Source organism: Tachypleus tridentatus, chromosome 11 (genome assembly GCF_004210375.1).
Source record: "Tachypleus tridentatus isolate NWPU-2018 chromosome 11, ASM421037v1, whole genome shotgun sequence".
Classification (NCBI taxonomy): Eukaryota; Metazoa; Arthropoda; class Merostomata; order Xiphosura; family Limulidae; genus Tachypleus; species Tachypleus tridentatus.
Window position 1 is genome coordinate 41,049,706 of NC_134835.1, and position 14,115 is coordinate 41,063,820.

At 33.7% G+C, this 14,115-nt stretch overlaps 1 protein-coding gene and 1 long non-coding RNA gene across 2 annotated transcripts; one reads left to right on the plus strand and one right to left on the minus strand.

Annotated features, from left to right (window-relative positions):
* The first annotated feature begins 729 nt into the window (after positions 1-729).
* Positions 730-4,100, plus strand: LOC143231474 (uncharacterized). The gene is made up of 2 exons (XR_013016937.1): positions 730-1,263; positions 3,478-4,100. It is a non-coding gene; the product is annotated as an uncharacterized LOC143231474 (long non-coding RNA).
* A 7,635-nt stretch (positions 4,101-11,735) lies between these two features.
* On the minus strand, positions 11,736-13,750 carry LOC143232007 (ADP-ribosylation factor-like protein 4A). The gene has a single exon (XM_076466971.1). The coding sequence runs from the start codon at positions 13,029-13,031 to the stop codon at positions 12,429-12,431; it is 603 nt and encodes a 200-aa protein (XP_076323086.1). The 5' UTR covers positions 13,032-13,750; the 3' UTR covers positions 11,736-12,428.
* Positions 13,751-14,115: the final 365 nt, after the last annotated feature.

Genomic DNA, 14,115 nt, shown 5'->3' on the forward strand with positions numbered 1-14,115 from the left:
GTTGGTTTTTTGCGGTTTTTGCTTTTAACTGTTACCGGTGGTTTTAGAACATTTCAGTCAGCAAACGTTTTTAAAATAGTTGTTTCTAAATGCGCCTTTTGTTACTATTATATAACTTACTTTAAGAAAAAAAAAAACACTTTATTATTTATGTATTTATTTTCTTGGGAAATGTTTATCAAGAAATGTAATTTCAAATCCTAAATCACCAGCAATTTTGTTTTAGATTATGCAAGTTCAGAAGAAAAAAAATGAAATTATTGGATACCAATACAAATCAGTTATAAAAAAGATAAAACTACTTACCAGTATAAATCAGTTATAACAAAATTAAAAGTATTGGGTACCAATACAAATCAGCTACAAGAAAGATAAAACAACTTACCAGTACAAATCAGTTATAACGTGACTTTTGAGAAAATAATTATGTGCTTATAACTGATTTATACTGGTAAGTAGTTTTATCTTTGTTATAAATGATTTGTATTGGTATCCAATAATTTCATTTTTTTTCTTCTGAACTTGCATAATCTAAAACAAAATTGCTGGTGATTTAGGATTTGAAATTACCAACAAACCTCTTGATAAACATTTCCCAAGAAAATAAATACATAAATAATAAAGTTTTTTTTTTCTTAAAGTAAGTTATATAATAGTGACAAAAGGCGCATTTAGAAACAATTATTTTAAAAACCTTTACTGACTGAAATGTTTTAAAACCACCGGCAACAGTTAAAAGCAAAATCCGCAAAAAAACCAACAAAATTCAAATACAAGCACTGGTCTGGAAGCCTACAACACACTTAAACATTTCATACTGAATATCATGTAATTACTTTTTGTATTCATTTTCAACGATTGCACTCTTTCGCCCAACTTTATTTTAAAATGTCCACTTTTCATTGCGTAAGTTCTCGTGATTAAACTATTAATAACTCCAATGTCATACGTACGTCGACGAAAATCAAACAATGTCAAGTACAGAACAAAGAAACTTAAATATGTCGTTATGAACATGTGCATACTTCATCCATAGTTCAGGAGCTAAGCTGAGCATGTGATTGGATTAAAGACAAGTGTACGCCTCTGCAAGTAAGTACCAGTACTATACTTCCATTTTTCTCATGGTCATTCTTTTCCTTATGAGTGTTCACTTTGGTGGCAGTAACCGGACCTTTTGGCCTTGCCGTTTTAACCTTGTTAAAATATTTGAACAGCTATGCAAGCTTTAGATGCTTTGACGGAGAAGACACTTCAAAACAAGCAAGTAACCTTGTAGCTTGCTGTTTTCTACCAAAGTGTGTTACTTTCTAATGTTACGATGCTCGTCTGTAAGCGAGGCATAAGCGTTTCAGTTCATCAGAATTTTACGTACAAGTCACAAATTTACCAAGAAAACCCACATGAGTAGGTGCTACCTGTTAAAGTGGTAAGCTTCAGGGCTTATCACGCAAACATTTGGAGTTCGATCACCGTGGTGAGAAAAGCATAGCTTTGTCTTAAAACAAACAACATTGCCAAAGAACACCACACACGTACTTGTAGTTACAAGTATTCCCATATGAGCTAATACGAGCATTAATTAAATATTACTTTAACTGTTGTTGCTTAATGTTCACTATGATCTCTCTCAGGGTAGTTTCGAAAATTAAACACAAACATTCAGTGGAAAACTCTACTCTTAACTTCAAGAACGAAGATTTCTTTGTGGTAAAACATAGAATATCGTTTGCAAGTTAGACGAAATTATTATACAATTACAAAATTATATAAAATTGTTATATTTGCCAGTTTTTTATGTCAAATAATTTGAAGCAAAATCGTGCTAATACCAACGATATCAACTACGCTATAAATCAGTGGCGTAGGTTTTTACACCCGATGGGGGGTATGATTTTTGCAACCACTTATGTGGACTGTTCAATTTGCAAATTGGTAATCTCTGATTACGTGAACCTGAAAGGTTGTAAACATGCATTCACAGAGTAATCTTGTTGCCATGATATTTGCATGTATACTTAGGCCTACTGACTGATACGAACTATCGCTTAGACCGAAAAGCTTAGAAGCACGCCTATATTAAAGATGTACATTTCGGCTACTGAAAAAGCCTACATCTAGGCCTAATTATGTAATTCGATTAGTAAGAACACGAGAATCACAAGAACAAACACACAATTTGTAGGCCTGTGATGCAATAAAACAATACAACGGACCAAACTGTAGGGGGAGATGATTGTATGCACCATACCCCCACCTAGAATGAAGGGGGGATGTATCCCCCATCCCCCCAGGATCTACGCCCCTGCTATAAATATACTTTTGTAATGTTTTCTTCGAATTTCTAATTGCAAAATAATGTCATATCTTTATTATGATGGGCACAATATATTTGAATGGTGAGAAAGCTTGTTTTGCCGTTTACAATGTAAAGTATCATTTCAGCTTCTCAGATTTGATGTTTTTTTCAAATGGTCAGTTCACGCTAGAATCATAGCCAGAGGTTTTTATTTTTCAGATTTGATGTTTTCTTCAGTTGGTCAGCTACACGTTTATAACGTCAGTGTCATATCCTGAGTTTTTCTCAGATTTGATGTATTCTTTGTATGGTAAGCTACACGTTTATAACGTCAGTGTCATATCCTGAGTTTTTCTCAGATTTGATGTTTTCTTTGTGTGGTAAACTACACGTTTATAACGCTAGTATTATATCTTTACTTTGTTTGTTTTTGAGTTTACTGATTTCTAAAGAAAGTGAGCGTCACGTTTACAACATAAACTACATCTCATCTTATTTTCAATATCGATGATTGGTTTAGAAGATGGGTCAAACGTTAAATCAATGATCCACTACAGACTACATCATGTTTCTGTAGGTTTTATAAAACTACATTTATGACATTTTAATAGAACAATGTCAACATATGTTCCACCGTATACAGCTTCTTAACCGGTTCTCTTTTATAACAGGTTTATACAAGGTTCTCCATATTTGCGTACGCACTGCTTGATGCTATCTAACCACAGGTTTCTATTAGATTCCCAAAGAGTCTTTGTTCAGCTTTGTGATATATCAAAAGATTTTACGACAAAGTTACTACATGGTTTTCTTTAATGACAGGTTATACAAGGTTCTCCACTTGATGATACTTTCCAACATCTTATAAGCGTACTGGTTACCTCTAATGACAAGTTTGCAAAAATTTCTTAAGCTAATATACACATGCAAGTTTTAGTTATCTTTATTTAATGTTATCTTAACTATTAACGCATTTAAGAATAGCTCGTGATAAATAATTTGATTTTAACAGTTTTCTCGATGTGTCATGATTAAGAAATACAGGGTATCCACAAAATGAAAGTTGGATAACTTTTTTATTATTATTTGAGATAACAAAATTTAAGACAAAATATTTAGTTATTACGTTCTTACTTACATGATTTTTCCATTGCTAATTATAATATGTTTTATTGCAGATTTTAGAATTGACCCTGTTTCTAAGCAGAATGACAACGCCTAAAGAGTTCCCCCATATTCACACCTTTGAACTTTTACCTTTGGAACTTTTTGAAATTCCAAGTCTATCATAACAACGAAGATATCTAAAGTAACTGAAAGTTTGAGCCCGTGATGCTGTCTTATACATCCTTACAGCTGTTTTGGAAAATCTACCGTCAGAATTTGAACAAAGCGTTGGACTGATTGTAGCTAATGATGGAAGACATAAAGAAGTTTAGTAATTGAATTAACTCAAAACAAAATCTATTCTGAAGGCTTGTAAGTTTGTATACTAAAAAGAAAGTTAAATAACTTTTGTACTATTTGCATTATGGGACACCCTGTATGTTGATAGCTTATACAATACCATGGAGGGAAACATAATATTGTACAAATTTTTCAAATTGATGTTATAGTATGAAAAAATAAAGTATAATCCTTTATGTACAATTTAGTGACTGTGAAAAAACTCTGAATTAACAACGAAAATGTGAACTTTTTTGTTGTTGTTGTTTTGTATAAAACTTTCCTGTTTCTATACATATTTACACACACACCCATAGTTTGCTACAGATAAAAACAAGCCAAAGCATAGATAAAATACAGGCTATACTGTGGGATATAGAATGTACCCTAGGTTTTGGAGGTGACCGAAGAAGTAGGACCCACATTACGATGGGGATACACCGTCTATCAGTCTTAGCCTCCATTCGCCAGTCTCAGATAAAGAAATAGTATAAATTAAAGGACTAAACTAAATAAATTAAAATAACAGAAATAGAAATGATAAATAGGATAGTGAGATGTAGGACTGCACCACAACGTCCCACATCTATATCACCCTTCACTGCCTGCAGATATCTGTGGGAAAGTGACTACTCTCCAAAACAAAGAAGAAAAAATAAATAAAAATAAGAATAACGTACTACCATTTGGGGGTAAGTTAAATAAATTTACCTCTTGAAGTTAACATTCCAGCCCCATTATGGTAAAAAGGCACTAAATTAGTAGCCCAGTAAACGAAGTATATTAGTATGAAGGTTCCCAACCTTTTATCTAAACTATTATAATCCCTGGTGCAGCGTTTTTAATTTTTTTATCTTTGTTTAGGCTTGTTTTTTGTTATAATAAACTAACATTAGTCATTAGCTTTGGATAGTTATTTACATTCAGAAATATTACGATTTTCATCTGTCGAAGAAAACAACTTTGTAAGTTGCACATTACAAAATATATTTCGGTAGTTTGACATATGTTCTAACGACACGTATTCTTTAGTTAGAAATCTGTACTCGGTGTGCTCTAACAACACATACTTTTAAGTATAGTTTTAATCAGTAATCTGTACTCAATTTGCTCTAAGAATAGTGCATACTTGCTAACAGCGATGATATACAAGTAGTGAAAAAATGCATTATTGTTATTTATGTTTCAGCAACAGTCTATTAAATCAGCTATTTTCATTACTTGGTAAGATTTCTTCCTGATCTCTGTATGGTTTACTTTTGCACAAGTTAATACGTAGATACCAATAGGAATGTGTAAAGGAATTATGTTTAGATGTCACTGAGAATTATTCACACATTTATTCGTATACAAATATCTGAATAATGTAATTTTGTAAGTTCCTAAATTTTATCAAGTTAGTGTTTGAAGAATTTTTACCCGTATCATTACATTAAAAAAGAAACTGTGCAGAAGCCGAGATAAAGCAGGCTTCTTTCATACATAACTAACTCAGAACAGAGGCAAGGTCACTTTAAATTGCATTAAATGCTAAACAATAAAATTTCACAACTGTGGAATTCTTCAGCGCTGACTTTTCTCACATTTTTGTTTTGGGTAGTTCAGCCGTAGCAAGCACAGGTTTCAGTGAATGAAAATATCTTACAAATGATCTCTGGTTGGTCATGTGGAAATTTGACAGCCATAAACGAAACTTGCCAGTGAACGAAAATGGTTCCTCCATCTTTCATCATAGGTTGGGCCTGGCATGGCCTAGCGCGTTAAGGCGGGCGCTTCGTAATCTGAGGGTCGCGGGTTCGCGCCCGAGTCGCGCCAAAAATGCTCGCCCTCCCAGCTGTGAGGGCGTTATAATGTGACGGTCAATCCCAATTTTCGTTGGTAAAAGAGTAGCCCAAGAGTTGGCGGTGGGTGGTGATGACTAGCTGCCTTCCCTCTAGTCTTACACTGCTAAATTAGGGACGGCTAGCACAGATAGCCCTCGAATAGCTTTGTGCGAAATTCCAAAAAAAGAAAAAAAAAAAGAAAAAGTCATCATAGGTTTCTACTCCACGCTAGTATTACGTATGAAAGAACATAATAATATTAATCGCTAAAACGTCGATTTTAGAAGAGTAAAAATGGTGTGGAAGAAAGAAAAAGAAATTCACATATAGATAAATATTCTTTTAGCCCCCTGGATAATAATATATAATTCATTGTTATGATACAATTACAGTCACATACTACTGAAACCCATAACGTACTTTACGTTGTTAGTAAAGAAATACACATCAAGACCAAACAGTGTTACTTAATCCTTAACGCAAGTACGCTTGCATCATTTAGATTGGAAAGTTTCGTAATGAAATTAATATAGATCGATACAATAAAACTATACTGTAATGAGAGTATAGAACATAAAGTTTAATCGGTATGTACATTTTATAAACATTAATTCAACCTTTTGTAAATCTTCAGGTAAAATTACGCTTTTTGAAACGGCCCTTTATTGAAATGAATAAGCTCCAGGAAAGAACATTTTATTGAAGTTAACAAGACTTCGTGTGTAAAACAAGAATTATTACGCTTCACTGAAACGATGCAATTATGAGTTTGAAAATGATGTACATACTCCTAAAAATCCCCGATTAAATATGAAATTTTAAAATATTTTAACAATTTAATTAATAATCACAAAATGACAGAAGGATTAAGTATTTTTCAACTGCCAACTACGTTTATTGACTAGGTCAGAATCAGAAATCTGCAGTTCGTTGTCTGTCCAAGCTCTATCAAACAGACATCAAATTATTAATTTCAGAAAAATTGCACACGTATCTCTTAGACCCACAGGATTACAGTTTTGTGAAAAATGTTGTCCAGGTCAATTAAGGTACCAATTTCAATAATTTATATTCTCGTTGTAGATCCCTTCCCACATCACTTTTTTAAGAGTGAAGACTTTGTTACAGTCGTGTTATATACTAGCACTTCGTTTTTCCTTAGTTCCATAAAGGTTGTTATTATTTCAATCAGGTATTATCTCATACCAATTCGAACATATAACACTTCTTTTTATTACCATAATTAATTAATCAGCTATTTAGAACCAGGTTTTGTTTCTTACTGGCAGCATATTACTTCGTCTCTCTCAGCATATTTCTTCTCTGTCACATCCCTTGGTCATTTATTATTAGTATTATTGGCAAGTATTTAGGTTTTATTATAAATTAATTCTATTAAAACTACTGTATGTTATACTTATTTCTCAATAACCATGCCCTCTCCATCTAATTAATCTGTGGTAGTTATTTTGGTTAAATATCTTTTAGGGTCTCTTCATCCTGCTTCGTGGCCAGTAGATAAGTACTTTCGAGAAAATTGTTTTGGACTTCGCTGAGATATATTTTTCGTTAACCCTATCGCCACAGTTATCCTTTACTGCGCATGACACGAGATTTTAGCGTCTTACATCAAAATTTTTATTAAACTACTTTTTGTTTAAGTTATATCAATTAATATATCATAAAATTTTAACTAAATAGTCGATATTTTAATAGTATATAAGTTTAAGTTATTAATCCTATAAGGCAATACTTTCAAAAAATCCCGAATTTCCCCCTTGCATAATTACACATTTTCTCTAGCTATCATCTCTTCTCTATTTTATCCATCACTTCTCCAATAACTATAAAATTAAACGTAAATTACTTCTTATAAAATCGCCATTCCTCAAACAAACCATAATTGTTATAACCTCCAATTCCGTTAGGTTATAGAAGTATCAAATAAAAATCAGATCTCACCTGTAAAATCTTCTCTTTCAATATCTGTTATTTAACGGTTTTGTGCGTTTATTTTAGTGCCTATGCTTATTTCTGTATAGTTTGTTTTTCCGCAAGCGACGTACATTCTTGACTGTATATTACACAAGTCATGCCTGTTCTCGAAATTTGTAGGGAATTATTGAAAGCGAGAATCAACAATATATGTTTACGAAAATACGTTAAATCATTATTGAAAAGTGTATACGTGATTGGTATATATTACTATACAAACACCAAAGCGCCGAGAGACAAATATTATTATTATTATTATTGGATAGTTACAGACAGTACGCTATAGGCCTAGGAAGCTGTAATTGTGATTAACGCCTATTAATCAGAAAACTACAGAATTGGACCAAGAATGTTGATAAACATTACAAACCTTTTAATTTCAGTGAATTACTTCGGACGTTAGAATTTCTGCAAGGATATTAAATATCTTCCCCGGTAAGAAGTCAACTTGTAAGCGGTGTGAGGCTAATCAAGAAACAGCAACTAATAAACAATATCAACTCAGAATTAATTTGCTCGTAGTGGACCTAGATCACGATAAAATATTCAGTTCCAAACCAAACAGAAGACTCAGTATAGTTTGTAAGTTTGTATATAAACCATCATTTGTGATAACTATTAGTAATAACTGCTATTATACACTGTATTGTTTTTATGTTTGTATATTAAAATATCTTTGTGTTAAAAAATATGTGTGTATCAATCTTGTTAGCAAATACAATAAATTTGATACATATTAATATTTGATTAACTTCTAAATTCAAATTTCTAGTTATTTAAAGTAGTAAAACGTTAACATACGTAACAATAAATCGGAGAATCGTCCAAAATAAATTATAATACAAAACAGTTAATAGTTCTCTCCTACGTTAAATTATATACTACCTATAACCAATTGAAAGCCAAGGTTGTCATCTATCAAATGAAAATATTATACATGTATTACGTTGGCTTCTAACACTTAATCGTCAATTTCACTTGTAGAACAGGCTTCGTTCCCACGGGAAAGGTAAGATTGGTTATAGATAAATTTATGACGGGCTCTTGTCCCATACTTGGAAAGCCAGAAAATTTGAAGGTTAGGGAAAATTGTCTACTTTTTCGCATATTATTAGTCTATCTTCTTTGATGCATTATTTAACTGAATACAATAATTTAGGGTATTACTATAAAAAAAGTAGGGTTAAGTGTTATCGATAATCGACAGCAAGAAAAAACAAAAAGATTTTGGGTAAGTACTTTATCGTTTTTCATGCTTATTTATTGGCCCAGCATGCCCAGGTAGTTAAGGCACTCGAGTCGTAATCTGAGGGTCGCGGGTTCGAATCCCCGTCACACCGATCGCTCTTTCAGTCGTGGAGGCATTATAATGTGACGGCCAGTCCTACTATTCGTTGGTAAAAGAGTAGCCCAAGAGTTGGCGGTTGGTGGTGATGACTAGCTAGCTGCCTTCCCTTTAGTCTTACACTGCTAAATTAGGAACGACTAGCGCAAATAGCCCTCGAGAAGCTTTGCGCGAAATTCAAATCAAACCAAACCTTATTTATTATTATAAAATTAATAACAGTGTAAAAGTAGGGTTCCCTTTAGGTTAGATTAGGTAAAATAAATAACATAATAAAAATGTTTCATGAGGCACCCACGCGAACATTTGGTTAAAGTAATTCGATAGAGCGACGTGAATTCTACTTTTCCCATGAGTTACGATTTATAATGACGCGAAAAGTAGTTACACGGTTCAACGGGGCAATAAAATAATAAAATGTATTTATAAATAGTTTTTTATTGTTACGACTTTAAAGGTATTCAGGATAAACGAATGTACTTTCATATTACTGTTTAAAGTCATTATAGAAAGAAGAACTGCAATTTAGATTTATTTAGATTTTGTTTTTGGTGGTTACGAGGGAACGGTCAAATTGACCAACCTTGTTATAGAGTTAAGGTAGATAAACTATAAAGTTTTACTAAAAACATTTGAAATTTATTTAGGAGGACTTAGAGATTACAAAGATTTAGACAGTCAATTCTGAGATGAAGTATTATTTATCTTAACATAAAAACCACTTTGCACACGGACTATTCAAGTTAATACTGAACATATTCAAAGACAATTTTTTTAGTTTATTAAAAAGACTTCACGATTTTGTATGTGAAATAATTTATGTTGTTTACTAAATGACAGCCAAATTTCATGGAGACATACACACTATGTTAAAAGTTAGTAGCATCAATTCTATAAAGACTTTGAACGAATACAAAGAGGTCACTTGGTTGGTAAAATAGACAGAGCTCGTGTTGAGAGGGAGTTTCATTTCCTATGTGACGCGATCTGTCAAGCAAAAACCCGTTCAACACACCTGTTTTTCTTATATCGGATTAACATGTCTCATAACCAAAGGGTGTTCTTGTAGAATCTCTTAGTCCTGCATAACTGAGAAAGGCGGCCGCTCCCTCCAATAATTTTCTAACGACTTAAAGTACTGTTTAGGGGCTGAATTTAAAGCTGGTTGATATCTCAGCCCTAACTTATATCCCTTACCTCAAATCAAGCCAAATTTGTGCCAAGAATTTGGGCTTAAAAATCTTTAAAGCTTCAAAAGGATTTTGAGGATTGAAAGACAACCCGAGCTGGTCAGGAACCGTTGCTTTTCTTCAGACTTACATCTAACTTCATAGCAATTATATAGGTCTAGCCAATACCAACTTCAGTCGTCATATGTATACAACATGGCTCATTCACTTGCACGTTCTAGTTTGCGCAGATCCTATATCCAACTTGTAATATTTTCCCACAGTTAGTAAGTAACCTATGGCGTGGTCTATGATGTTAAATGACACAGCGTGACAGACGTTTGCCAGAATATATCTTCTAATGTATATATATATATATATATCGTCAATCAGAAATGTACTTAAGTTGCACATAGGAACCAGATTTACCTACCTTTCTGTGTTTCTCAGTTGTTACATAAAACGAGACTTTCATCATAAATATTACGCGCTAACTGTATTTCAATAAAAGTGCTTTGATCAATTTTTTTTTTTAACATGAATTCTAAGTTCTTAAGTGTAAAACCAAAATAGGTAAAAATATGTATGTGCCAATAACACAGTATCTGCCATATCTAGTGCTAAATGGTACTTTCTCCCATTACCATGGCTTATGTGGACAGTATTCGATTGGCACTTTTTACATCACTGGGCCCAGCATGGCCAGGTATTTAAAGCGTTCGACTCGCAGTCAGGCCTGACGTGAGGGTGGGGGTGAGGGGATTCAGTCCCGAGGCCCGGGGAAATATAGGATAGAAAATAATGTATTCTCATTTTCATAATAAACTGCTGGAAACTGCTTTGCCTTAAAAAATACCTTTTTATCCAAAAAATTGTAAATTCTCAACACATTTGGCTTCCACCCACTAGAAACATTTTTCATACACCCATGAATGTACCATGAAATTATGAAGACTTCAAAAAGGGGCCCGGTAACATAACTGTCCCCGGGGCCCGACCCGCTTCTCGACGCCCCAGCTTGTAATCCGAGGGTCGCGGGTTCGAACCTCCGTCACACCATACATGCTCCCATTTTCAGCCGTGGAGGCGTTGTAATGAGACGATCAACCCCATTATTCGTTGGTAAAAGAGTAGCCCAATATTTGGTGATGGGTGGTGATGACTAATTGACTTCCCTCTAGTCTTAAACTGTTAAATTAGGGACGACTAGCGCAGATATCCCTCGTGTAGCTTTGTGCGAAATAAAAACAAAATTCTACATCATCAGTATTTATGAAAACCGAGTGGGAAATAGATCAAATATGTGTATTGTAATTATTATTAATTTAATCCAATTTATTTACAGATCAGAATTAGGTGAGATTTAATAAAAACATTCATTATTTTTATTTAAATCAAAAACTGATCATATTGTTATTGGATCATCTTTAGTCCTTTTTTATTTTATTCTAATGAACTCATTGATCGAAGAAATAAAATGTATGAAAAGCTAGAGTAGGTAAGTAAACCACAGTTTAAAATGTATGAAAAGCTAGAGTAGGTAAGTGAACCACAGTTAAAAATGTATGAAAAGCTAGACGAGGTAAGTGAACCACAATTTCAATAGGAATGTAGTGTGTTAGTCCTAGGCATTTTAAATAATCACACCAATAACAATCTGAAGCATCTAAAATTATTTAATTATCGTCGCATCTAGTAATTATATCTGAAACACAGAACTATATACAAATCATTAAAAATTCATATGAGCTTGCACTTCTGACTTTCCTATTGCATAAGTAGAAAAAAATTAAAATCATTGAGTACATATTATAATTTATTTCGTTTTTTGTTCTCATATAGCAGTGTGGTAGAAAAAGACTGGCCTTTTTATTTCTACGTACCAAAAATATAGTAATTTGTTTATCTACAAAACACTTCATATAAAATAAACGTTGTTACAATCATTAAACAAATACGAACCATTAATACAAAAAATACATACTTTGTTCATTTCTAGAATGTTTTCGGTGAGCTTTTTCACAAGTGTGATAAAATCGACAGCTAAACTGTACTACGTTCATGATGTGATAGTTAAATATAATGTTAAAATGTTAAGAGTAAACTGAAACACGTTGAAACACTGAATGCAACTGTAACGTTTTCAGGCACTGGAAGTAAACTGTAAAATATTGCATCACTAACATGAGCACTATGTATTTCAGTTTCAGTAATTATTCCAGTTATGTCATTACTTGTCCCACTCGAAGCATAACTTTTGACGTGATGGTCAATTGCACCAAATGTCTAGAATTTCTTTCATTAAATAAATTTAAATTTACAGCTGTTTTTCTTACACTTTCATACCACTCTTATCTTTTCCTTTTTGATTGTTTGATTATTCTACGACGCTTAATTATCATGTCGTGCAAAACCTCAAGCGCTTGATCCAGTCCTTCTCCAATTATCGCACACGCGGGCTGAACGTACCACAAATGAGTTGATCCTAGATCTTTCAAAGCAAGTTGCTTTTCGATATCCTGCGGAGTTTTTGCTCCAGGAAGGTCCTGCTTATTAGCCAGTACCAAGATAGGCACTCCCGAGTTTTCTGGACACCTAGCAGTCCTTAAAAGTTCCATTCTTGCTTCTTCCATTCTCTCCACATCAACACTATCCAGAACGAAAACAATACCATCTGTACATCGTGTATATGATCGCCACAGAGGCCTTAATTTGTCCTGTCCGCCAACGTCCCAGATCATGAAACTTGTTCCTTTAGCTTTCCCGGTTGTCCCTTTGATTTTTTCACAGTTGAAACCTATTGTTGGAACTGTATTCAAGTACTGATCAAACTTAAGCCGGTACAGAGCTGTTGTTTTTCCCGCCGAATCCAAACCAAGCATCACCACGTGAAGAGACTGATTCGGGGGAAGGCTGTCCAAAATAGAGACTCCTTTCCCCACAGAAGCACCCATTGAAAACTTGATGTTAGCAGGACCTCAGCTACTAGAGCAACTAGCTGGTTTTAGTCACACTTACCAAGTCTCTAGTCCAAGCATTTCTAAACTTCCGATGACAACTACCACAAACTCATAATGGAAATACGTAATTATCTTCTGCTCTGAAGAGAACAAAACACAAAAGACAACACAGAAACCAATGTTTTCAAAGGACCTTGAACGTCTTTAAAGCATAAACCATATATAAAAATGTCACATTTCTCACTCTCTGTCTCAATATTTCCAAAACAAGTAACTGAAAATATTCTTTCCAATACCAACTTGGTAATATTCAGGCAAAACTAAAGGAAACGAAAGCAAAAACTTTCCTATTAACTTGCTACCTAGATAAATTTCCTTTTGTATTTAACAGTACCAGTTACTTTCAGTTCAATCGACTCAGTATGTGAGTAGTTTAAATGGTCCAACAGGAAAACACGGCCAGTTCCTGCAACTTTAAGTAACTATAACCACCGTTTGTTAGCATCATTGATAACTAGTAATAGTCATTATCATTGTATGCTATTTTAAACGGTTATCACGATAAGATAACTTCTACTCACAACTGCAACTCCTGTTAAAATAAACCACGCTGATAATTTTCTTACTGTCCACGTGAAACTTTCCGTTGTAGATCACTGTGATTTCTTGAACAAGTCACCTGACACGACTTCTCAAGTTCATAAAATTCGTTCTACGGGCCTCCCATTCGTGACTAGCGTCACTACCAGTCGTGCCTGCTACAAACCGTGACGTCATCCTCATATGGGGCTCATGAACTACACGCTGCAACTTTTTTGTTTTTTAATGGACCTTGAATTATATTAAGTGAATGGAGTTCTGTGAATTAGCTTCAGACAATGATGTACCAGTATTAAATATTACATACACACAGTGTGTATGTATTATCTAAATATCAACACCTTTGATAGGCACACAATCAGCATTGCAAAAACATTCTACCAAGTTAAGACATCAGATAAGCATACATTGTATTATATGCATGTATTACCAACATAAAACATCAGATACACAAATAATGTATTATACTCATGAATCA